This window comes from Bos taurus, chromosome 24, assembly GCF_002263795.3.
Source record: "Bos taurus isolate L1 Dominette 01449 registration number 42190680 breed Hereford chromosome 24, ARS-UCD2.0, whole genome shotgun sequence".
Classification (NCBI taxonomy): domain Eukaryota; kingdom Metazoa; phylum Chordata; class Mammalia; order Artiodactyla; family Bovidae; genus Bos; species Bos taurus.
Genome location: NC_037351.1, coordinates 56,679,101 through 56,705,778, shown reverse-complemented (window position 1 = coordinate 56,705,778; position 26,678 = coordinate 56,679,101). Strand labels below are relative to the sequence as shown.

Genomic DNA, 26,678 nt, shown 5'->3' with positions numbered 1-26,678 from the left:
AGCGACGAAGCACACACTCGTGCCCTAAAGGAGGGAAGCAGCCTAGGCTGGACTGTGAGCTTGTGAACAGGAGTACCAGAATTCTAGCTCATCCATGAAAGGAGTTACAGATTTTGTTCACAATGCTCAGAATCTGAATAAATCAGCCTAGCAAAAACCACAGACACGAAAACACAAGGACTTTTTGGAATGACAGGGTGAGCAAGTTCAGTAACCAGAGACGGCCTGTTATGAATAACAGGAGACTACATTTGCCTACAGGGTGTCATTTCTTCACCTCCACGGAAAGTAGAAGCACCGGGTATTGATTCATAGGATGCCATTTCATATGCACGCAGAACAAATCCAGCTAAACAAAGTTATCTGCCCAATGGAACTCGAAAATATTTCTCAATTGAATTTTAAACAGACCTCGATGTGAAGGAAATTTAATTAGGTGAGTAATATAGAACACAATGAAATGTCCATCAAAATTGCTTCCAAAGGTTTAAAATGTTTTCCTTTTCAGACAATGTAGTTAGAGCTGCTGAGATATCTGTGTTAGTAGCGTCTCTTGAAAAGTGGGCCTGGGAAATCAATGTGATCACCTCTCTGAATTACGTATGCACAAATGAGAGCAACTGAGACCCATATAAATCAGCTCAAGGAGCCCACTGTGCACCAGACCATTAGGGGACAGGCAGGGAAGAAGGAAAATGCAAATAAACACATTATCTGAGGCATACTCACTAATGGAAGGCATCTCTTAACACCCTCATTAAGGACCAAGGCAAAACCCGTCAAGTATTTTTAACACTGCTTCTGATTTTAAAAAATAAAAGCACACCAGAGGTAGAATCTCAGGTTAAAAAAAAAACAAAACCCAAAACAAAACAAAGAAACAAAAAACCATCAACAAGCCTCAGACATTGTGAGAGTCACAAATGAGTAAATCTCTCGATCTTTCTGATATCACCTCCAAACAGCCCCTATATTCATTGGCAAAATGAATCAAGGGCTTTCATTCTTTGGATTTTGTCCACTCAGAATAATGAACCTCTCGATTGGATGGCTTAACTTCTGTAGGCATTAGCTTTGGACTTGGTTCCTCAGATGTTTGGTGATTATTTCAGTGGGAAAAAAACAGAAAAATTTAAAATGAAATCTTATAAAATACATGGAGAGCCACATATGGTCATCTAGTGAGCCTGGAAGGGATGCCCTGCTAGGACGGCAGAGGTGACCCTAGGGATCACCAGGATTTGCTGAGTGCCAACTATGTGTTAGGCACCGTGCCACACTCAAGGGAAGAGGAAGGAGAGGGATGCTTGGGTCCTGCCTGCTTCTATCCAGAGGGCAGGTCAGGCACAGCTACAGACAGACTTGAACATGGCTTCTAACAAGCTAGGCATAGCTCGCTATTTGTATGAAAGTTTGCTACTTTTTAATGTCTTTAACAGCCGCGCTGGGTCTTTGCCACTGCCAGCGGACTTTCTCCAGGTGCAGAGAACAGGGGGCTACTCCACCTGGGCGCACGGGCTTCTCCTCGCTGTGGCTTCTCCTGTGGAGCCCAGGATCTAGGTGTGCTCCTGGGCTCCACAGATGTGGCTCAAGACCTAGCTGCCCCACAGCATGCGGGACTGCCCGGACCAGGGATCGAACCTGTGTCCCCTGCACCAGAAGGCAGATCCGTAACTGCTGGAACACCAGCAAAGCCCAATAACTGGTTTTGAAATATTTCCACATTTATTTTCCATTTGTTGTCCTTATCCCAACCATGGAAATGGCATACTCCAAGAATGGTAGTGAGCTAAAATATGTGGTAAGAGGTAGATGGCAACACACACACACACACACACACACACACACACCCCCCACACCGCTCAAACTCCAACCCACACTTTCCTGAACCCAGGCACCCTGCTGTGACATCGTCTAGTGTCCCCTGCTCTGTCTGTAGGCTCAGTCACGTGACCTGCTTTTCCCCAGGGAATGTCACGGGGTGTGTCATTGCTGTGCCTTCCTCTTCGCCATTGCTGGGAGGATCCACCCAGGGTACACCAGAGGTCCCCGGAGGGGAAACATGGAGCAGAGCCAGTCACACACACACATGATCAAGCCAGCCAAACCACAGCTGCAAACCCAGCCGGGATCAGCCTAGGTCAGCTGAGCTCTACAGATATGTGAGGAAAAAAATGTTTAGTGCTTTTTTTAAATTCATTTTTTTATTGGAGTACAGTTGATCTATAATGTGTTTATTTCTGCTGTGCAGCAAAGTGGATCAGTTATACATAGACACAGATCCACTCTTTTTTAGATTCTCTTCGCATGTAGGTCATTACAGAGTACTGAGTTCCCTGTGCTACACTGTAGATTCTTATTAGTTATCTATTTTATATGCAGTAATGTGTATATTAATCTCAATCTTCCAATTTACTCCTCCTCTCCCAAATATCATATGATATTGCTTATACATGGAATCTGAAAGAAAAAAGGTACAAATGAATCTACATAGAAAACCGCAATAGAGTCACAGGTGTAGAAAACAAACTCATGGTTACCCAGGGGAAAGGCAGGGACGGAAAATGTTTATTGTTCAACGCCGCGAGTTCTGGGGTGGTTTGTTAGTTACTATTATGGCAATGGGTAACTGACACGTAGCACATTATAGATGTTCAATAAACTATGGACTTTATTTCTTTTCTCTCCTTCGCCCCAACATCCAAGGCCATCTTGTCCCTTAGGTCATCATTCTAGGCAAGGGTTTCTGTGGAAAGTCCTGAAGACAGCTGATCAGCCTGCTACCTGACAAGTGGTTGTCCAGGCCGTGGTACCCCAACCAGAGGAGAGGACAGCCTCTGACTCGGGGCTCAAGGTGCTTCAGAGAGGCCTCAGAGCTGCCTCCTGCTCTGCCCAACCCCACCTGTCTCTGCCTCCGTGTCAGTGGAAAGCTGGTTTGTCCACCCAAAGCACACAAATGACGGTCACTTAGGCCAACTGCTTATCAAGCATATCTAATCACCACGCACCACTGACTGTGGCTCAGACCATGAACTCCTTATTGCCAAATTCAGACTTAAATTGAAGAAAGTAGGGAAAACCACTAGACCATTCAGGTATGACCTAAATCAAATCCCTTATGTTTATACAGTGGAAGTGAGAAATAGGTTTAAGGGACTAGATCTGATAGATTGCCTGATGAACTATGGATGGAGGTTCTTGACATTGTACAGGGGACAGGGATCAAGTCCATCCCCATAGAAAAGAAATGCAAAAAAGCAAAATGGCTGTCTGGGGAGGCCTTACAAATAGCTGTGAAAAGAAGAGAAGTGAAAAACAAAGGAGAAAAGGAAAGACATAAGCATCTGAATGCAGAGTTCCAAAGAATAGCAAGGAGAGATAAGAAAGCCTTCCTCAGCGATCCATGCAAAGAAATAGAGGAAAACAACAGAATGGGAAAGACTAGAGATCTCTTCAAGAAAATTAGAGATTCCAAGGGAACATTTCGTGCAAAGATGGGCTCAATAAAGGACAGAAATGATATGGACCTAACAGAAGCAGATGATATTAAGAAGAGGTGGCAAGAATACACAGAAGAACTGTACAAAAAAAGATCTTCATGACCCAGATAATCACGATGGTGTGATCACTCACCTAGAGCCAGACATCCTGGAATGTGAAGTCAAGTGGGCCTTAGAAAGCATCACTACGAACAAAGCTAGTGGAGGTGATGGAATTGCAGTTGAGCTATTTCAAATCCTGAAAGATGATGCTGTGAAAGTGCTGCACTCAATATGCCAGCAAATTTGGAAAACTCAGCAGTGGCCACAGGACTGGAAAAGGTCAGTTTTCATTCCAATCCCAAAGAAAGGCAATGCCAAAGAATGCTCAAACTACCGCACAATTGCACTCATCTCACATGCTAGTAAAGTTGTGCTCAAAATTCTCCAAGCCAGGCTTCAGCAATACGTGAACTGTGAACTTCCAGATGTTCAAGCTGGTTTTAGAAAAGGCAGAGGAACCAGAGATCAAATTGCCAACATCCACTGGATCATGGAAAAAGCAAGAGAGTTCCAGAAAAACATCTATTTCTGCTTTATTGACTATGCCAAAGCCTTTGGCTGTGTGGATCACAATAAACTGTGGAAAATTCTGAAAGAGATGGGAATACCAGACCACCTGACCTGCCTCTTGAGAAACCTGTATGCAGGTCAGGAAGCAACAGTTAGAACTGGACATGGAACAACAGACTGGTTCCAAATAGGAAAAGGAGTATGTCAAGGCTGTATATTGTCAACCTGCTTATTTAACTTATATGCAGAGTACATCATGAGAAATGCTGGGCTGGAAGAAGCACAAGCTGGAATCAGGATTGCTGGGAGAAATCTCAATAACCTCAGATATGCAGATGACACCACCCTTATGGCAGAAAGTGAAGAGGAACTCAAAAGCCTCTTGATGAAAGTGAAAGAGGAGAGTGAAAAAGTTGGCTTAAAGCTCAACATTCAGAAAACGAAGTTCATGGCATCTGGTCCCATCACTTCATGGGAAATAGATGGGGAAACAGTGGAAACAGTGTCAGACTTTATTTTTCTGGGCTCCAAAATCACTGCAGATGGTGACTGAAGCCATGAAGTTAAAAGATGCTTACTCCTTGGAAGGAAAGTTATGACCAACCTAGATAGCATATTGAAAAGCAGAGACATTACTTTGCCAACAAAGGTCCATCTAGTCAAGGCAATGGTTTTTCCAGTGGTCATGTATGGATGTGAGAGTTGGACTGTGAAGAAAGCTGAGCACCAAAGAATTGATGCTTTTGAACTGTGGTGTTGGAGATGACTCTTGCAAGTCCCTTGGACTGCAAGGAGATCCAACTAGTCCATTCTAAAGGAGATCAGTCCTGGGTATTCATTTGAAGAACTGATGCTGAAGCTGAAATTCCAGTACTTTGGCCACCTCATGCGAGGAGTTGACTCACTGGAAAAGACTCTGATGCTGGGAGGGATTGGGGGCAGGAGGAGAAGGGGACGACAGAGGATGAGATGGCTGGATGGCATCACCGACTTGATGGACATAAGTTTGAGTGAACTCCAGGAGATGGTGATGGACAGGGAGGCCTGGCGTGCTGTGATTCATGGGGTCGCAAAGAGTTGGACACGACTGAGCGACTGAACTGAACTGAACTGGATCACCATGCAGCACAGCAATGCATTCAATCAAAGGCATAAAACAAAGGTCGGGAATGTTTTAAACCTTCTGCTCACATATGCATAGTTTTCATAGTTTGTTACTCGTGTAATATGAACGTCAAAATGTAACTGCAAAAGGAAAAAAATATCTCCAGGCAACATATAGTTTCCACAGAAGATACACAGCAAATTACCTTAGTTTCAGTTTATCACCAAAGTTGACACAATGTAATCACTCGATTCTGTAGGGATATTACAGAGAGAAGTGAGGATTTATCCACTCAAATCTTAAAATTCCAGTAAAATCAAGGTGAAAAAAAGCTAGTTTTTCCCTCATGCATAATTACTTAGTTCAGTATTGTGATGGTAGAACCATATATATCCCTGAATACCTCTGAACAACTAGGTTTCAAAGATCTCAGGTAACTTTATGTACTTCTCTGCCAAAGATCAGGAAATGAGAAAGAAAAAGGATAAACTTATAAAAGTGCTGATCCCTGTCTTTTTTTCCTTTTTAAAATCACCACCTTTCTTAGCCTGTGCCAGGCCTCAGTTGCGGCATGCAGGACCTTTAGCGGCCCTGTGGGAACTCTCAGTGCAGCTTGTTCCCCTAGTTCCCCACCAGGGACTGAATCCCGCTCCCTGCGTGGGAAGCGTGGGATCGCCCAGCCTCCAGACCACTGGGCAAGTCCCTGGCTTTTTTCTTTACAGGTAAATTTAAGTCAATAACAATCTAAGAATTTACAGTATATTAAGTAATGGCCATTTAAACGCAAACTTGGCCTACAGATAACCAAAATGACTTGGAAGAGGAAAATAGTCCTCCTGATTTGCTGATGTGTTTGCAGGCTCAAATATTCTCAAATGGGTAACATTTTCAGCTTTGTGTGGAAGCAGAACCACCTTTGTTATTTACAAGATATCGTGAGCACTGTTTCCTCTACACAGGAATCTATTTTTAATTATGTAAGCAAGTATTTCAAGGATTAAAATATTAACAAAAAAGAATACTCCTTTTCAAAGAGCAGAGGCTAGAAAAGAATGCCGGATATAAGCAGACATACAAAACCAATTTCCCCCACCCTCCAACTGAGTGACGGAAATTAGGAGAATCCATTAAAATAGGCAGGAATGCATCAAAATGACTCATTTGAAAAGAAATGACTACTGTGTGTTCCGCCATGGGCCAGCACCTGTGGGAGACACGGGCGTATGGCTTCTCCCCTCCAGAGCCATAGGGAAGGGATACAGAGAGATATAGAGAGTGTCGTAAGACTCCAGCTAAGAAGCTGCTTCGTAGTTTGGAAGAGATGACTACAACCAGAGTTGAGCAAACGGAAAAAAAACAATGGGCTGGAGTTTGTTGTGAACGTTCGGAGTTGGAGGACCCGAGGTGGCCAGGAAGGATGGGGAGGGTCTGGAGAGGAACAGATGAGATGTGACACCCCAGGAAGGAGGAAGAGAGGGTGCGGAGACACGGATGCGGTGAAGAGGGCAGTGTGTGGGCAGGGCAGCAAGAACCACCTGTTCAGCAGGTTCCCTTGGCAGACTCGTCCACCGTAACACGGGTCCCTGTATAGTGCTTAGTGATCAGTACTGCACATCCCTCCCCTCGGTGGCAATAGTCTAAAACTTTCGATAGGATTTAACCCCACTTTAAGATTCCCTTTAAAACTCATACACATATAGTAACTGAGCTCAGGAGGAAATGTCATTAATGAGAACTTGATACCATGAAACATGAAATACTGCTTCCAAACAATGTACCAATACTGATGATTCTTTTTCAAATGCCATCTACTAACTTGGGAGGGTAAAATGGGCAGAAACAGCATCATATAAAGGCATTCATTAATTTATTCACAGGTGTTTACTAGCTGCCTGTCATATGCTATATCCAATCTTCGGTCTCGTAGAACTTACAGTCTGGGGGGGGGAGGCCAGTGACAAGTAAGCAGGTCATACCTATCTGTGTTCTATGTGAAACGGGAGGGGTGGTCCAAGAAGATCTCAATTTAGGAGACCAGAGGAAACTTCCTAGAGGCAAGGACGTTTAAGCCGCCAAGATGTGAAGTTGAGTTGAGTTAGTTGAGTGAGGGAAGAAGTGTTCTAGGCTAAAGGAATGGCCTGGCGTGTCTGGGGCACAGAGTGAATGGGTGCGTTGAAGGGAGATGAGACTGGAGGTGGGCAAGGCTCAGTCTGTCTGGAATCAGTCTATCTGGAATCAGGACCAGTCTATCTGGTCCTGGAATCTGGACCTTCACCAATGGGCAAAGGGAGCTAACAAAGAGTCTTAAACAGCGGTGTACTGTGGTCAGATGTGGGTTCCAGAAAAACCACTCTGGCTTAAGGCTGGAAAATGGACAGGATAAGGTTAAGTCTGGAGGTGAAGAGACCAGCTTAGAGGTTGTTGAAATCGGTGATGCCTCCAACAGTGACTGATGCTGAAGCTCCAATATTTCAGCCACCTGATGTGAAGAGCCACCTTGTTGGAAAAGACGCTGATGCTGGGAATGATTAAGGGCGGGAGGAGAAGCAGGTGGCAGAGGATGAGATGTTTAGATGGCATCACTGACTCAATGGACATGAATCTGAACAAACTCTGGGAGATAGTGAAGAACAGGGAAGGCTGACGTGCTGCAGTCCACGGGTCTCAAAGAGTCAGACCTAACTCAGCGACTGAATAACCACCACCAAGGGCAGTAGTGGAGGGGATGGAGGCAGATATTTAGGAGGTATGATCCACGTGGCCAGTATGGCTAACTTGGGGGAAAAGGAAAGAATTTTGAGTTAACTTCCTGGTTCCTGGCTTGAGATTCTGTGTACAAGATGATGCTACTGAGAGAGAGAGACTCATATTTGGTGATGAGGGGCAGGGGTTAAGAAAAATGAGTTTACTTTGAGATAGACTGAGTTTGAGGACACTCAGGCAAAGATGTCCAGATGCAAAAGGAAATAGAGACCTGCAACTCAGAGGAGATATCAGGGCTGGAAAGAGACCTAGAAGTCCTCAGCAAAGAGAGAAGACAACCTGATGGATGCCCTCTTCCGGGGGTGAGTATGTTGAGTGAAAATAAAATAGCCTAGGCCTGAATGATGGGCAGAGTCCACAAAGGAGGCGGAGAAGGAGGAGCCAGAGCTCCAAAAAGGAAAGTAAAAGAGTACAGTGTTTCAGAAGTCAAGGGCAGAGTGGTCAGGAGACTGTCACAGGCCACGGAGAGGCCAAGGGAAGAACTGAGAAGTAGACACTGGGTTTAGCTACAAAGACCTCAACAGCGACGCCGGTAAGAGTGGGCTTAGTAAACAGGAGTGGCCAGAACAGGACAGCGAAGGGCAGACTGAAGGGCAAGTCAGAAGCACACGCTGAGCTATAGCAGCTCTTCCCAGAAGTGAAGGGAGGGAAGAGCCCGAGTTAGAACAGGGGTCAGAGGAGCATTAAAAAAAAAGATAAGCAAGTTTGGAGCACAAAAATTCAGATGGGAAAAAGCTAATGAGGTGGGGGGCAGGGAGGAAGGAGAGGGTGGGATGCAGGAAGACAGTAACATGGAAACCCACAGGACCATACGCAGAATAGACAGGCTGCTGCGTGACTCGGGAGCTCCAACGGGCTCTGTAACAGCCCAGAGGGGCCGGGTGGGGAGGGAGGCGGGGGAGGGGCAAGAGGGAGCGGGCACAGGTGAGCCTGTGGCTGATTCATGCTGATGTGTGGCAGAAACCAATACTGTGCCAATTATCCTTCAATTAAAGGTGAATAAATAAAGTTAATGAGGAAGAGCTTCTATGCACAGGAAGGGATCGGGTCCTGAGAAGACAAGAGAGGCAGGGGCCCAGAATGAGGGGAAGGAATGGGTTTTCTTGTTTTCCTCTTCACTTTTTAAATTATGAAACTATGACAACACATTCACAGGAGACTTAGAAGAGACAGGAAAAAGTTACATATAGTTCCAATATATGTTCCAATTATTTTTTAAGTAGATAATATTAAGATTTTTAGTTGGAAGTTTCAATATCAAACTCTCAAAAACTAATAGAATCAATATACAGAGAAGTAGAAGGATATTGTATACCTGAGAAGCACTATGAATCAGAGGAAGTGGTTTTTTTTCCTTTTTTTTGTCTTTTTAAAAAATATTTATTTTTAATTGATTGATGATTGGTTTACAATATTGGTTTGATTTCCATCATGCATCAACATGAATTAACCCCAGGTGTACATACGTCCCCTCCCCGCTGAACCTCCCTCCCACCTCCCACCTCCTGCCCATTCCCACCTTCTAGGCTACTCCAGAGGCCCTGTGTGAGCTCCCCGAGTTACACAGCACGTTCCCACTGGTGTCTGTTTACACAGGCTGGTGCACACGCATCCCCGCTGCTCTCGCCATGGGTCTCACCCGCCCTCTTCCTCCGCCTCCGTGTCCGTAAGTCTCTTCTCCATGTCTATGTCGCCACAGCTGCCGTGTGAATACACCCATCAGTACCGTCCTTCCAGAGTCCATATACATGTGCTAGTATACGCTATTTATTTTTCTCTGACTCACTTCAGTCTGTGTAATAGGCTCTAGGTTCATCTACCTCATTACAGTGGACTCACATGTGTTCCTTTTTATGGCTGAGTAGTGAGAAATCCAGAGAAGGCGACGGCACCCACCCCAGTGCTCCTGCCTGGAGAATCCCAGGGACGGAGGAGCCTGGTGGGCTGCAGTCCACGGGGTCGCTAAGAGTCGGACATGACTGAGCGACTTCACTTTCACTTTTTAGTTTCACGCATTGGAGAAGGAAATGGCAACCCACTCTAGTATTCTTGCCTGGAGAATCCCAGGGATGGGGGAGCCTGGTGGGCTGCAGTCCACGGGGTCACTACAAGTCGGACACGACTGAGCGACTTCACTTTCACTTTTCACTTTCATGCATTGGAGAAGGAAATGGCAACCCACTCCAGTGTTCTTGCCTGGAGAATCCCAGGGACGGAGGAGCCTGGTGGGCTGCCGTCTATGGGGTCGTACAGAGTCGGACACGACTGAAGTGACTTAGCAGCAGCAGCAGCAGTGAGAAATTGGCTTTCAAAAGGAAGAATGTCTCTTCCTTTTTAGAAGAATGGAAATAAAAAGGGGATCAGAAGGGTTAAACATCAAGAGTGGACTAAAGAATTCACTTTCATGCCTTGAACATAAACTGATATAAACTCTGATATATGTTAGGAGGCATCTGAATCCAAGATTTTAAAAAAAAATCCTTTAGATTTGTGTATCTATCACTCTTTCAGAAAAGCAAAAAGTTCTTTTACTTTTTTTTTAAAGTATTTGGAGTCAAAGACGACTACAGGAGAGGTCTTGTTTACACTGCAGTCTTATCAAAATAGAATATCTTTTAAAAACCACACTGAGTTCACTAGAAAGGAAATGCATTTAGTATAAGCCCTGGTGGAGTGGACAGACTTATTTTAATAAGATGCAGTGATGCATATAAAACAGACTAAAAAAAATGACTTTCCTTACTGTCAAATCCACGTTTTACTGGAAAAGGTTTTGGTAGTGTAACCCAGCAACTACTAGGAAACGCAGGTCTGCAGATTTGAGGACCACATGACGTGAAGAAACTGCTTTAATCATTGTTTATCAAATAGATTTACAACCAGCTCTTAGACCTAATTCAAATGTGTTCCTGCTCATTTACAGAGCAAAATTTCAGACACAGAAAATGATTTTTTTCCCAACACTGAGACTGAATGCTTTACCAGGTTTGTTTTGCTTGGGGTGGATTTTCTTCCCTTCATCCAAGTCACTTGGAATTTAAAGATGAATTGTCACAGAGAAGAAAATCTCATTTATCATACCCCTGACTTTCTTTTAAAGGGGATACACTTGTCTGTTCCTATGCACCACCTTCCCGAGAACCACTTTAGCAATATATTAGGCTTGAACTCAAGTTCCCTGATATGCAGCAAAAGTTTTACATTTTCATTAGCTTTGGGAAGTCAAGGGCCATTTTACTAGAACTCTAAAGAGATGGGGTCGTGCCTAATCACAGACCAAAAGGACCCACCTGCCTCCTTTCTCTGGACTAAAAGATGCAAATAAAGTGGAGCAACTGACTGAAAACGGCCAGAGGCAGGGGTCAAAGCCTAACGTCAGCTCTCACCGTGGCCAGGGCCATGAGGACGGAAGTGGTGGAGAGGTCCCTCTTAAAGACTGCCCCATCAAGGAATAATCTCAAGAACTCCAACCTGCCTCACTGGAGGCAGCCAGGCAACATGACTGCTGACATGATGTGAAAATCTTGGTTAATATAATGAAAACTGTGTTTGCAAAAATCACGTGGTGGGGGAAATCCGTTTTTGTGCACTTGTGTTTGGGGCAACCAGACGATAAGCCTTCAAAGGAAACTCTAAATCTGAAATACCATGTTGAGAATAGCAGTCAGTGCCTGCAGAAGCCAGTTCAATTCTCCCCCGGCCCCCTCTCTCCCAACACACAGAGGTAACGCTCTTCCTCTCCGAAAGGAAGGCGTCCTTCAGCATCTCTGATCCTCACGCCATCATCTCTCTCCCTTTATTACCCTGACCTCACACAGAGAACCGAAGCCGCAGGCTAGAGAGGACAATCGGAGGCCTTGTTCAGACTTGGGCTCCCAGATCAGAGAGCTGGAGCTGCTGATCAGGGAGGGCCCCACCCGGACCTAACCCTGCAGAGGACCCATGCCCCTTCTCTGGGCTGAGATGTAAGTTTGCTCTGCTCAGCGTGGGCGCACGCTGGCTCTTGGGGCGCTCTGTGGCGCTGTTCGTGGTGCTGAAGTCTGAGCCTGGGGCGGGCAGGCGGCAACCCACCCACCGGTGCTCCGCTGTCAGGGGCGGCGGGCTGGATCAAGGGGCGGCGAGCCTGGAAACAGCTGCTGCCCACAGAGCCTCAGCCAGCACCCCAATCTGGTTCCAGGTGTAGCTCGGTGGCTTACTTCTTTGCAACTGAAAAATGGCTGGTTCACTTCTTCTCTTCCCAGGGGATTTTCGAGAGCCCACCTTCTGGCTCACTGACCTGGCATGTCTTTCCTGATGCCCTCTCTGCACACACTGATTCTCTCTCACCCACCTCTCCCCAGTACAATATTTTGCCTTTGCAGAGCACCTTATAGTTGGCACAGTGCTCACTGGCACCATCAACTGAGCCATTTCTCTTACACACATAACATTCCTCTTCTCTCCCACAGATATATATATATATATATATATTTGCTTTCTCTGCCCCTCTTCTCCTCCCAAGCACTTTCCAACTAAGCAGGAGACTGTTACTTCAATGTGCAGGGTGGGCGAATCATCTTACCCATCACAGCAAAACTGACGATTTCTCCTTAGCAACTTATTAGAACAGGCAGAGGTTAGAGTTCCAAGGGACCAGGAAAAAGCCCTCTAAGAAATTCCTAGGAAAATACGGGTAGTGGTCGGGAGGGTGGGGAATGGAGACACAGATACTAGGAACAAAGTGAAGCAAAGAGTGTGGCCCTTAGGGGCGCAAGGCTTACTGCAGTTAGGAGACTGCCGGCAGGTGGCGCTCTAGCTCAAGGTGCTCTTGGTAGAAGCCTGGACTGTGCTCCTGGCTCCACCTCAAACCTTCTTTCTGTTAACAACCCCCTCCCCCGCCCAGGTTTGGAGCTCTGTCTTCTTGATTCAAGCACTTATCCAGACTATATTCCTGCTAAAAAGCACCGTTTGCACAATTCTATTTACTGTAACACACAATGAGGAAGGGACATAAATAAGAGGTCAAGGGAGGATTTTTTTCCTTCCGTGTGTGTTTGATGGGTCTCAGATCAAAACTGTGTAATCATCAGTAACATGATTCAGCAATTGGGAAATGCAAACAAGTTGTGCAAGTGCTTGTTCTGGGCAGGGCCCTGGAGGAGCCCACAGGGCTGGACCGAGCTTGAAGAGGGCCATGCCAGCAAGGACACCTCCTCCCTCCCACCAGGGCAGAGCTGGCTGTGCCTACAGCCTGACTGGCGTGACCTTTGGCTTTTGCGACACACACTCGGCTGGGCCGGGGTTAATGGCACTTTGCAGGGAGCTCCAATTGAGTAAACAAAAAATGCCTTGCCCTGTTCTAATGGAGCGCATTATTCTGAGGCCTGAGCCTTCATCCAGGCCGCTGCAGCTGCTCTGCAGGTCAGTGCTACCAATAAAGCAATTAGCCAATGAGAAAACTCTTCTTCCCTAAGGGGGACTTGGGGGGGCTTTGTTGCCATTGCTGTGCTTTTGCTTTGGGTTTTTAAACAAGCAATCCAAGTTGATATGAGCCTCTTACATCAGACTCCAGGATGAAGACAGTGAAACTGTGTGTTTGCCGAGTGTGATATTTTAAGGAACTGGTCTCTTGTTCAACACAGGCTGGAGAGCTCACAGCTTCCTGTTCAATTAACCTGAACCATAGCTGAACTCTGCCCTTTGAACTCACTCAGCAGATAAATACATTAGCTCACCTAAGGAATCATTAATATTTTCCAATCACATAAAACAAACATGAATGTCTGAACTCAACCCAATAGAGAGCCAATTATGTATACCGCATAGAACATGTTGGAAAAAAAATCACAAATGGATGTTATTTACAGAACAAAAAGGGTCAAGGAAGAAATAAAACAGATCATGCCCACAGTTCTGGAAACAAAGGGGACTTTCATTTTCATCTCTGTAAACATGAGGGGTACCAAGCAATACTTAAGCAATTCCTGTTCCATCTACACTGCTCTAGAAGAAAAAGTGGTTCCTTACTCCTGGTCTGGTTTCTACCCCCTTCCATCAGAAGGCTCCAAGCCCTCTCTTCCAAAGTGACTTCAGTGCTCATGCTCAGATACAGAGTCCAAAACATTGCATATCTGGGGACAAATTTTATTCCCAATCTGCTACAAATGAACCAAAAGAATTTCTGTGGAAGTTTTACTGCCTTTAAGGGAACCAGTTTTAATGAAGCAAGCTAGCTTCTTGATTGAAATAATTTCAGAGTAGAAACTGATGTTCCCATGATGTTAGTCTAGCACCTAAACAGATTTTGTTTTGGGGGGAGAGAGGAGGGGAGGGGAGGGAAGGGAAGGGAAGGGAGAGGGAGAGGAGACTCGTTAAATGCATCTATTTTGTTCTTATCCCTGCGTGTCATCTCAGAAGAATGAGTAAAGCATCCCCAACCGAGTCATTATGTGTTTCAGTTTGATTCAGTTTCACTTCCCACCATTCTGCCTCATGACTCCTCCCCTCCCACCCCCTTTCCATTTCTGTTTGGCTTGGAGTGTGGGCTTAATGCCCAGCTAGCCTAGATGAGGACACTTAAAGGAATATCACAAGCGCGAAGGGTAAATCTATTGAACGAGGGTCTTTAACTATGTGGTTTCCTTAAAGGGAAAGGTTGGATCAATAGGATCAATATGAAAGGTTTCCCTGGCCCTGCATAAAAGGGTAAGGGCTTCTCTTTTCACTGGTTTAACTTTACTCTCTGACAAATGCAAATCAATGGATCTGTGTTTACAACAGATTCCCTAACAGACCCAACTTGGGTACAGCCCAGAGCCTCGCTCTGGGGGGTGGGGCATCCGGGCTTGTTCTGGGGGATGCTCCAGGCCCTGGAGGCGGGGTGGGCTTGCTGCCCACTGGGATCCTGCGGCTACTGCCCGTGGTCTCTCCAAAGAAAACAGACAGAAATGGAGCAATGGAGCACCCGATTCTTCCAAAGATGCCTCAACGCAAACACAAAGCCGAAATTCCTAGGAGTCCATCAACCTACTATTAACTGGTTGTACCAATACAGATCTGGCAGGTTGACTACACAGAAGAAGCTGGAGTGGGATACTTACAATTGGAGCAGCCCATATATTTCAGTTTCTAGAATGTTCCTTCCATCCTTTCTCAGGTGGTAACTGGCTCTCTTAGCTATTACAAGGCAAACCACCGAAAAACTATGGGTTCTCTTCCCCGTCAATTTTACCTTTCCCTTTAAAAATGTGATGCTTTCCGGAGATGACATGACTTCAAGTCAATGCCGGTTACAGAGAAATTATTTTTCTTCCTGCAGGAGAAAGTATATGTATATTTGATTACGCGAGCCAAAGTCCAATGCTGATTAAATTACGTTGGAGGTGTGCTTCCAACCCAAACAAAGTCTGCTTTCTACAGAAGAGTAATGGATCTTCAGATGGTGAGAGGGGCACCAAGGTGGAACACAGCGCCTCCCCTCCCTCTGGGACAGTTTGCGTGGGACGGCTTTCCTAACAAATGTCCACAGCTCTGAGGAATCCTCCCCACACCGAGACTAGCCCTGTCTGCACAGCCCACGCTGGGCCCATCCACGCCCTGCTGTGCATCCGATGGGCTCAGTCACCCAATCGGGCCCCTGCCCCTCCTCCCCTGCCTGCATCCATTTCTCAGAGCCTTAGCCTGGAGATCTGGGGATCATAGAGCTTTCCCCAAAGGCACTGACGTGCATTAGGGGGACGGACGGGGTGCTGGGGGGTCCCCAGCCCACGTGTACAGGCTCCGTACCTGACAGCATGAAGATCCTTCTTGGAATCCCTCATAACAGCCTCCCCCCACCAGGAAAAGCAATTTTCCCAGGTCAGGAAAAGCTGGGGCCTCTGAGCGGGCCGGGGGTGAGGACAGTCCAGGGTCTGTAGATGAAGGTTCAGGCCCCAGGCTCCTCACCATTCACCCTTCTCCCCAGGGCCCTTTATCCAGACGGTAATCGCTATTTATTCCCTCCTCGGTTCCCTTCCTCTGGCAGGAACCCAGAAATGGAATCTCTCTGCTTTTCCTCTGAGGTTTCCATTCCTCCAGGGACGCCCGACACGACGCCACTTCTCCTCCAGACAGTTTCTGCCAACACCAGCCTCCGCAACAGTGAGAACCCTGCAACCCCCTTCCCCCGATCTTTCCTTAGAAGAACAGGTTCTAAAGCCCAGAAAACTAAGGCTCACCCTAAAGTGAGGTTGTGGAATGGAGGCAGAGGCGGCCTCGTTTTCCCTTCTAGGTTCTGGCCTGGAGCTCCAGGAGGTAAACCCTGCCCTGGGCCCCCTGTGATGTCTGGGCAGACCCGTGTCTCTAGGGAGAAGTGGGCCCACTCTCCTCCTGGAGACACAGAGCACCTGGGGGGCTCCGTGTCCCTTCGCTCCACCCTCACCATTCCCCAGGAATCCAGCCCTGTCTGAGGATTCTAGGAGCGGATTGAAGATTCTAGGATGGGGGTGACGAGAGATGAAGAGTCCACTCTGCAAAAGCCTGCTCACCTCTCCAAACCGAGGGCCCTTCCCCTGGGGCTTATGGGGAGGGGCCAGCAGCCAGCCTCACCAGGCGGAACCACTAACCTTAACCCTTTTCGGTTTCTGTATCCAATCACCTGAAGTGATTCACATCCATTTTCAGAAGAGGGGCTAGGCATCAAGGAACCGTTTGAAAGCCCTCTTCTTTAAGGAAACCCATTGGTGGGAAGATGACCCCGTCTCTGGGGAGAACAGAAAGAAAGAACTGCTTCCCCTTGGCCGCCCCTCAAGGCAGAAAAATACCAGATTTGTTTTTGTCCTCTCTCCTTTCCTTGCTCCTTCTTCTCATCTCGTTCTTGGAGAAGGAAGGAAAACACTCCTTTCTTCCAGGCTGAAACTTTCTCTTGAAGGGAAAGCTTTCGTTTTTCTCAAATTGGAGAACTTACAATTAAAAAAAAAATCTGAATGATTTAGTTCTGATCTCACCTGCACCACTGCCCCAACTTTCTCTTTCTTTCCGTCACCCACCTTGGTGTTCCTTCTGGAAAAGTCAACCACTGGGCCAAGACGGGAAAGGTTGGCAGAGTGGAAGTCTCCCTGAGGAACAGCTTTGAAGTTCTTTCTGTTTCCCCATCAAGGTAGATGTCTCAGAGAAAACTTTCCTACCAGGGGGCCAGGCCTGAGTCCGGGGTCCCAGAAGGAAAGCTCGCCCCAGTCTCCGGGAGACTGGCAGTCCCCCCGGGGCTGTTTTTTCTCATCATCCTGCCCCCAGCCGGGGAAGAAACAAGATTCTTCCCTCGTTGACCCAATTAGCCCAGAGCAGAGCAGACAATACCGAGGGCTGATGCCTAGGCCACTGTCACTGCGGCCTCGTTTAATTGTCCAAATAATGCGTCGGTGGGAAAGTGTGCGACTGGGAACATTTAACTCGAACGTTCTTCCCTAAGGAAGACAAATCAGGATGGGGGCGGATCAGGAAGCTGCGAGGTTGGCAGGCAGCTTTAGAGACCTCGTTTCTGACGTTCAGCTCGGAGTATCCCGTGTAACGAGGGGTGACCAGATTTCCCGGGTGGTTTCGACGGAGGAGAGAAGTTGCCTGGGCCCTGCTGGATCCGATGCGGGCTGCGCGGGGCGGAGGCGAAGGCCCCCGAAGCGCGGGACGGGGAGGCCTCGCGTCCCGTGCGAGCCCTTCGGGGACACCCGCAGCCCGGGGAGCGCGGGGACGGGGCCAGAGGCCGGCAGCCCGGCGACAGACGAGACCAAGGGTAGGAAGCGCTGGCTGGGGCAGCCGCCAGACCCGAGAGCCCGAATGGAGCTGGCGAGGCGGCGCGGCGGGAGCGCCGGGGAGCCAGGCCGCTGGTGTGCGCTCTGCTGGGAAGAGGGCGCCCGTCGGGTTTACTGGAAACGCGCCGGATCGGATTCCGGATCAATGAAATCTGGGTCCACACGTTTACGTTCTCGTTGCCAGCATTAATGCTCTTTTAATCTTCTAAACATTATCAGCATCGATCTCCCTCCATATACACATTTGTTTGAGAAAAGTGACATACCCGCACGGCGCAAAGCCTGGAAGGAAAATAAAGTCGCCGCCTCTGGCATCCAGGGCGCGCGGCGGCGGCGCGCGTGGGTTCACTGCTCTCCGCAGCTCCCGCCCACCCCAAAGCAAATTAGGAAGGTGTTCTCGAGGCCACCGGGGACTTGACCAAGATAGGATGGCAGCGAGCTTTCCAATTATTCACCCGACCAGCCGGCACAAGAGGCACAAGAGAACACCGTATGTGGCGTACCGACTAGGGAGGCAAAACCGTCAGGAAAAACGCGCTGGGACCGACTGGGAGTCAGCGAGGGAGGGGGAAGGTCTCTGCGAATGGGTCCCTGTCCCCACCCCGAGGCTCACCCCTAGGCTCAGCGTGGCCTCAGGAAGACCCCTCGGTCGGCCCACTGGCCCGCTGCGGGAGACATTCCGGTGGGTTGGGTGAGGGCTCTCCACTGGAACAGAGTTGGCTCCAGATCGGCCGCCTGGAGCGGGCTAGGTGCCTGTCTGACGTGGGGACGGGAGACAGGATCCCTGCCGGCCGCCTTGGGAGTCCAGCTCACAGGAGGCCAACCGGCTGGGAGAGTCGTCTGGGGGCTCCGCTGTGTCTCTCGCTCTGTCTTCCAGCTGTCGGAGGAAACCAACTCCCGCCATGGGGACCTCGATTTTCCTCCAGGAGGTGCCCCTCCACTGTCTTGCCTGCGTTCTCTCCGTATCTCCTGGTTCGTGTCTGTGCTTGGTTCAGAGGCCTCTTAGGCTCAAAGCCAGAGAGAGTTTGTGCTGGAAGCCCCTGGGGAGTTGGTTCCAGCGTTCTTAAATCTCTTCCCCGGTTAATAAAAACTGCCCTGCAGGAGTCAACCCTGGACACCGCCGAGGAGGCCCAACCTGGTGTGGTCCCAAACAGTTTCCACTGTGGCCACCCTTTATGAAAGGAGTCCTGCACTTGGAACCCCTTTCTCTGAAATCTAACCTGAGTTTCCCCGACATCTTCACCCTTCCCCTTTAAAATACTACCTGGGGCTGTGGATCCAATACCCCAGTGGTGGGAAAGGAGGAGAGCCAGGCCCCCTTCTGCTGTGATGGGGTGCACTCCACCTCCGGAAGAGGGGGCCAGCGCTGGCCCGAACCAGTCATCTTAATTCTTAATTCAGGGTTCCCTCAAACCCCTGTCTGCTTAGGCCTCTGGCAAGACCCAAAATGAGAACGAGAAAGGGAAATTAAGAAGAGACAGAGAAGTTAAGAGGACATAGAGAAATTAAGACGAGACTGAGAGAGACTTGGTCTTTGTGAGATGGGGGCCGGGCGCTCTCTGCCAGATTCCAGCACCGGGGTCTGCAGAGTTGCCCTGTGGAGTCACCCGGTTTGCTGAAAGCCCCCTGGAGCCCTCCGCTGCCCTGTGAGTCCACTGCAAGAGTGGGATCGATACTCCTGGTAGAGAAGGCCTCGGAGTTTCTTTTCCATTCGCTCCCATTCGCTAGCGCTCCTAAGCACATAATACCTACTTACCAGGCCCAGCTTCTGCGTCAGTGTCTGAAGAGACTGATCTACTGACCCCAAGCTGAAAAGACTCCTGTGTAATAATAACCACTCGACACACTTGTAGTTCTGATAAAATGGCCAGATAAAAAGGCTAAAGCTCTTGTCCCTTTTCAACTCGGGGTAATAAAACAGACACGCATTTGAATGCTTGAGCAAAGTGGGGTCCCTGGCAGGAGATTTCCACTTGCCGAAGGAGGCTCTTGGTCTCCCACTGAGGGGGCTTTCTGGCTCCTGCTCAGAAAAGCCCCCAGGACTGGCCCCAGGACTCTTTGGCGTTGGGTGATGGGACTGCGGTCTCCCACAGATGCCACACTCTCCCTAACCCCCTGATGCTGTTGCAAAAAGGCTTGAAACCGGCTGACCAGCAAAGTGTTTCTTTCTACCTCACTTTCAGACAGATGTGGGCGGAAGGCTTGCTTTTTTTAAAAAAAAAAGCTCTGTCCTTTTCGGGACAGGCATGAGGGGGCGGCAGTGCTCTGAAATGAGCCGGAGTAGATCGTTGTCACTCCGTCTTCACCCTACCCTGGCCTCCCTTCCCCGAGACCCACCGCCAAGTTTCTTCTGCTGCCTGTGCCCAGGAAGCCCATCCTCGCTAGAACTCTCAGAGACGGACTAAAGGCATGTTCGGGGGCCTAAGACAAAGGGGGACCACACCGTTTGGAATTGTCAGTAGGCTTCCAGTCCATTTTTCACGGATACTCTTTATTTCCTGCTTAATCTTTTCAAGGGACCAAGAGCAATCAGAGTTTTCTAGGAGAGGATGAAGAGTAAGCTAGGGGAAAGATAAAGTAGGTTTCGAGTTCCATGCAGAACTATTTGGAGTTCACCGACTTGGGGAAGCTCTGGGGGTGGCGGACCTAGTTTTCATGACCTTTTCGGATCGACACTGAGGGCGGTTACGGACTAAAGACTGGAATTCTCCAACAAGCGTAGGCGGACGGCGGCTGTCAGAGTGGAAACGCCCCCTCCCCACCGCCTGTCACATCCCCCAACCCTGTCCAGCGTCGGTAGAGTGCACCCCATAAGCCAGACTCATTGGTGCGAGGAAAGCCCCAGGGAGCCGGAGAGGAAGCTTGTGCTCTAGCTCCGGAAGCCCGTTGTATGCGGCTCGGAACTTCGGGCTCCCCGCTCCTGTATGTAAATCACCGCCACCGCGAATTGTCCCCCAGACAATCTGACTATCGGGAGAGGTGTCTCAGTCCAAAAGAAGCCGCCCAATCCCGGCCTGCAGTCGGGAGCCGTGCGTCCTCCCCGGAGGGGCGCCTGGACACTTCGCCCCTCCTGGCCTGTGGCAGGGTCCCCGGGGGCGCAGCGCACCCGCCACGCATACCGCGCCGGGGCACAAAAGCGCGCACCCGGGTGCCAGCCGCAGCCCGGGCTGCGCCTTTCTCTTGGCTCCCGCCGCCCACACGGGAGGTTTCTGCACTCCTAGAACAATAGAGGGCTGTACCTCGCGGCTCCGCCGCTAGAGGAGGCACAAAGAGCCCAAGCCGGCTCCAGAACAATGTAACCGGCGCGCCGACCCGTCCCCTCCTGCCGGCCGCCGGCCCTCCCCGTCGCCGAGCCCGGCGCTCCATCCGCGTCCGCTTAATGCAAAGGCGAAGCCAGGAGCCCAGCGCCCAAGAGGCGTTAACTAACCTGCATCTTAATTTCTCAGCACCCTCTTCCGCGAGCTCCCAGCCTCGTCCCCGGGGTCCAGCCACACCTCGGCACATCGCGGCCAACGCTGGGAGCCGGGCAAAGGGCGGCCGGCCGGTAAGGCAGGACGCTTCCCGCTCCGAGTTTCCTCTCTCCTATCCTCCCAGAGCGGTGAATGTGGCAGCCCCAACCTCACTGTGCGCAGGGACGCGGGCGCTGGCCCCAGCCCGCTCTTTCCATCACAAAGTCCCCGCGCCAATGTCAAGGCCGGAGACCGGCTCCGGAAGCGTGGTTGTATCCCGGCCCCCCCGGTTCTCCGCGTGGGCAAGGCTGTGCTTCCTGTCAGTGACCGAATAAGTTTGCCCAACACTGTGGGGAGAAAGACAGCAGAGAGAGCTCTTCCCCCTCTAAAGCCCACTACCTCTCGCCACCAATTGCCTCTATATAGGGAGACCGGGCAGCTGGGAGAAGTGAAATGTATTGTCTGAACAAGAGTTCAAGTGCACAGGGTTCTGAATAAAGGCAACCCCGCAGTCCCCGGGAGTCTGGGAAAGACAGGGCTCCTAGTGGACACCGCACACCCTCCTCGTGCCTTCCACAACTGGAGAAGGTCCGAAAGAGAGGGCAGAGTTGTTGGCACGGTGAGCAGAGTGCGAACAAAACCGGGACGCGGGTCGCTCAAGAAGCTCGGGAGACAGGGAGGTGAGAAGGGAGAGAAAGAGCAAGGGAGAACAGAGAAAAGAGGAGAGAAAGAGTAAAAGGAGAAGGTCTGAAGTAGAGAACAAATGGCAAGCCTGGAGGAAGAGGGGCAGGGGACCCGGAGGGGAGGCTCAGTGCCCGCACCCGGGGCCAGGGCAGCCGGCAGCCCGACTCCAGACGACCCTCTGGGCTTACCTGCCAGGCGTAAGGCGGACATGCGCTGGAACTCGGGCTCCTGCAGCCACTTCCACATCCTGCGGAAGGTCTCCCTGCCAGATTTGAGTTTACTCCACGGTTTGGGGTTCCGGAGCAGGTCGGAGAGAGTCCCCTGAGACCGGCACAACACCCTCTGCGCGAAGATCGCCTGTGGGATGCTGTAGCGCTTCAGCTCGGCGGTGATGCGCTGGGCCACCTCTTTGGTGTTGATCTCCTCCAGTTGGCCGGAGGTGGCCACCTGCGACCCCGAAGACGACGAGGGTGGCCTCTCGCGGCTGGGCGCCAGCACCGGCCCGTGGGACTGAGCGTGGCCCGGGTGGTGCAGGCCGTTGAGGTGCGACATCATGGCCGCGGGCGGGGTGCCCAGGCCGCGGGACAGGTGCTGGTCGCCGCGGGTCAGCATGGCAGTGTGGTGCGCGTCGAAGTTGGGGCTGAGCATCTTGTCGGGGCCCGGGGGCCCGTAGTTGGGCAGGCTCTGCTGCGCGTTGTGGAGGCCGCCCAGCCCGTTGCCCAGCGGTGTGGCGGCCAGCGGGGACAGGCTCTGGCCCATGCCCGGCATCTCCTTGTAGGGGCTGTAGAGGTTGTTCATGGTCGGGAGCCCGCGCTCGTCGCGCAGGAGCGTGAAGCTGCCGCTGACGTTGCCCGAGAGGCGCTGCTGGTGGTGGTGATGGTGGTGGTGGTGGTGCGGGTGGTGGTGCGGATGCGGGTGGTGGAACTTGTCCGACACGGTGGAGATGGGCGGCAGCGGCTGCAGCGGCGTCAGCGTGGTGTAGGTGTTGCTCATGCCCATGCCGGGCGGGGACGAGTCGCAGGACATGCTCATGGCGTGGTGGAGCGGGATGGACAGCTCGGGCCGGTAGTCGCCGCCGTCCAGGATCGAGGCCATGCTAGTGACCATGGCCGAGCGCGACGCTGCCGCCGCCGCGGCCGCGGCCGCCGTGCCCAGCTCCTGGTGCGCCGTTGGCGGCGGCGGCGGCGGGGGCGGCGGCGGAGGGCCCCGCAGCGAGCCGGCGGCGCCGCGGCCCGCGTGATGGGGGCTGGGGCTGGCCAGCAGCTCCGGCTCATGGCCCGGGCCTCCGCCGCCGCCCCCGCCGCCCCCGCCGCCGCCGCCCCCGCCACTGCCGCCGCCGGCCGGCCCGTGCAAAGTGCCCAGACTTTCCATTGTCAGCTCTGGGTTCATGGCGCAGCCTTCTAGGTCTTTGGTGAGGCATCGATAGGCGGTGTAGGCAGCCTTCATTCAGTCCATCGGGGCCCGGGAGCGGCGGCGGCGGCGGCGGGGGCGGCCGGCGGGCTGGCGAGGTGCGCGTGGCGGAGCTCAGCTGCGGGCGGCGACGGAGGGCGCGGGAGAGCGTGTGTGTGTGTGTGTGTGTGAGCAGGGAGAGCGCGCGTGCGGGTGTGCGCCCCGGGCTGCGGGCGGGCGCGCCCGGGGCGGGGGCGGGCGAGGCGCGCGTGCGGGAGGCGGGCGGGCGCGGGAGGGTCACCGGGCCCCGCCGCGCGGGCCGGCGCGCTGCCTCGCCATGTCCGAGCCCGCTCCGGCGCCGCCGTCCTCCGTCTGCGCGAACGGGAGCTGTCCAGAAGGGCTCTGCCGCTCGCCGGGGCGGCCAACCTAACCCGCCCGGGCCCGGGGCGGGGCAGCGTCCGATGGGCGTCGCGGGAAGCCACTCGGCGGCCGCGGCTTCCTCGGGAGGGGCGGGCCTCCTGCGCGCCGCCACCAATGGCTGCGGAGGGGGCGGGGCCGCGCGGTTCAGGTTTGGCTGACGGCTCTATGCCTCTTTTTTTTTTCCTCCTTGGCCGCTGAAACCAAACGTCAAGGGGAGGGACGGAGGGGAGGGGAGGGTGGTGCGGAGAGAGAGGCGAGAGTGCGGGCGAGGGGGAGAAATCACGGTGGAGATGCTGCTCTGTGTCTCCTCCGAGCTGCCATGACCCGGTCTAAAGGGCTTTGCTTCACCCCTAAGCTTTTCTCGAGGCTAGTAAGCCAACTGCGTACGGCTGTTAAACGCAAACTCACATCTCCTAACAAGCCGCTACCCGAGGGTCACTAGCTGGGAGCCAGTAATGCAGCTTTTTAAAAAACGCAGTTGCCAATGTATTGTAATGCACGGTAAATCCCCGAGACTGGGGAGTGCATAGTCTACGGGGCGAAGGGAACAACCAGCGCCCTCGCCGCCCCCGAGCGGGCCGCTGTGATGCATGCAAAGTTAACACGATCACATCATTTAATTACCCGGCGAGCCCATAAATCTCTTAGTTATGAGCCTTCAGAAGGGCCCTGCTAGATTGCAAAACAAAACTGGAACACCAGGAGCTGCGGTTTCAAGGTGACCATATGCTGGCTGCGGGAGCGAGTTGGAAAGGAGTGGGTGGGGAGTCGGGGTGGAGAGGCTGGGGGTGGGGGCCGTGTACAGTAGGCTTGTTGCTGGTGCCTGTAGCCAGCAAACTTCGGGGTGCAGGGAGTGTGTAAACCGTCCGGGAGATTACCGATCTTTACACACACACGCACACACACACACACACACACACACACACATGTCCCTCAAATCCTAGGAGAGGGACGCCCGGGGTTACGGCTGTGGGTAGAAGACCTAGAGCCCAGATCTGCATATCCAAGCCTTGTTTTTGAAAAGAACAGAGCCCTGGTCAGTTCCAGAACGCTCGCAAGTCGCAGCTTTGAAACGTGCACCTTCACGTACCCAGGATTTCCGTTGTTGACTAACCCCAGGTCGGCGACTGGGAGTGGAGCGCGCGTAGAGAGAAGGGGCAGATTTCTGCGGCCCGGGGTTGGGGTGGAGGGCTGGTGGAAGGCCGAGAGCCGCTCGGCACGGAAAGCCTTAAAAGTAACTGCTTCTTCCAAAGCAGGTTGCGCTCTGTTTGCCTCCGAAGATTCAAGCTAGCTGAGGTTGCGCAGATGTTGCCTTTGTTTAAAGAGACAGTAATTAAGGACAGGGTGGACATAAGTTTGAGAAGCGTGACCTATTTTCTTTTGATCAGCTGTCAAAAGAAGAGCAGGGGGTCTCCTTAAGACAGCCCCCTCCAACCACTTCCAGCTGTTAGAGAAAACTTGATAAGAAAACAAGGACACACAGTCTGGAATACTGTATGCCTTCCTGGCGCTAGAGAAAGGTTTTATTCATTTGGAAAACAGTTCTTAGTCTCAGTCACCTTTTATGGCTGCCCTCCTCTCTAGATACAGAGCCAAAAAAAGAAAAAAAAATCCTCCCCCCATCATCCTGTCACATGAATGTACGGTGACATTATTTACAGATCAACTTTATTGAGTTCTGGTTAAAATCTTGCCAATTAGTCTTTCAGATAGCCTCTTCTCTGTGCTATCAAAGCCTGGGCAAGAAAGTGGATGATCCCCTGATTTGCTAGATATACTTTTCTTAGCTGCTCAAATTTTTAATGTCACAGCCCTAGGCAGGTAGCATCCCTCACTTTTCTGTTTCTCTGACTTTTCTCTCTCTCTCACCATCTCCTACCATCTCTCTTCCCACTCTCCACCTTATAGATGGTGACTGGACAATTGGGGATAACTTGAACGTTAAATGTTTGAAATACACATCGAGTTGAACAAAAGTACACAAGAGTGCAATCTCCGGTTGGCCCAAGAGTGTTCAGGGACTCAAAGAGGGCAGGAGAGGAATCCAAGTGCCCTAGTACTAAAGGCGGCCTCCCCTCTGTCCTGGCTTCAGGCTCAAGGAGTGGCTCGTGACCCCAGGCTGGGACTTCGGTAGGCACTGTCGCCGTTTCAGAAACCTCCGCATATAAACTGCCATTTAAATAAAATTTCAAAATGATAAACTCATTTACCAGGCTACCAGGATAAATCTGCTCCTGGGTATTGCATCTCCATGTGCCTGGAAGCAGTCACGTGCTGGGGAGCTGAAAGGTGAGTTGCGTATTCTGGCCTCTTCCTCACTCTCCCCTCCCTCCCCCACTCCTTCCCTCGATCAATATTGGCGATCTCAGGGAAATCATGAAATCGTATTGGCTTCTTTGTGTATAATTTCATTGGGCTAGATTAAAGCAGATTTTTCACGTTGTTTTTCTGATAGTGGTTTGACATTTTTGTATTTCAACCCCCAACCCATTGAAAAGAAAAATTAATGTGCGTGTTTAGTCAGCACCCTAATTTTTTTTTCTGAATTACGTTTGCATGTTTTCCTCCTTTCTTTTTAAACAGGAAAAATATTTAGTATCTACTCGAAGATAATTTTAAGAACATCAGTACTAATTGAATACAATTTTCAAATATGTTTGAAATAGCTTTGATTTTTTTCCCTCTACAGTTCGAGAAAATAAAAAGGAGGAGTTGCTTTCTGACCACCTCTTGAATAGCACATATGCTCTAACCTTCAGAAGTTCTGAGACTCAGAATTATTTTTTTATTTTAAAGTTATACTCTTGTTCCCCTCGACTGTATAGCAATGCGACAGCAGAAATGCTACTTCATGACTATTAAAATTACCAGTCATTATATCAGGAGCAGACTATCCATTACTCAGGATACCCCCATTTACAGCACCGACTTTCTTCAAGACCACACACTTAAATGGGTCAAAAGAACCCTGTAAATAAAACACACTGACAACAAATGTAAGCTATTGTACTTCAAAAGAAAAAAACAAACAAACTGAATTTGAGTTAGCAAGTGC

The 26,678-nt window shown here is 50.7% G+C and overlaps 1 protein-coding gene across 2 annotated transcripts in view; it reads right to left on the bottom strand.

Moving 5' to 3' along the window:
- The window catches only part of ONECUT2 (one cut homeobox 2), a 57,872-nt gene extending 34,276 nt beyond the window's left edge, over positions 1 to 23,596 (bottom strand). For both annotated transcript variants that reach the window (XR_003032384.2, XM_024984466.2), the window contains exon 1: positions 22,003 to 23,596. Coding sequence is in view for 1 of the 2 variants with exons in the window: in XM_024984466.2 (XP_024840234.1) it covers positions 22,003 to 23,260 (1,258 nt within the window). In the remaining variant the exon portion in view is untranslated. The remainder of the gene's footprint in view (positions 1 to 22,002) is intronic.
- Between the last annotated feature and the right edge of the window lie 3,082 nt (positions 23,597 to 26,678).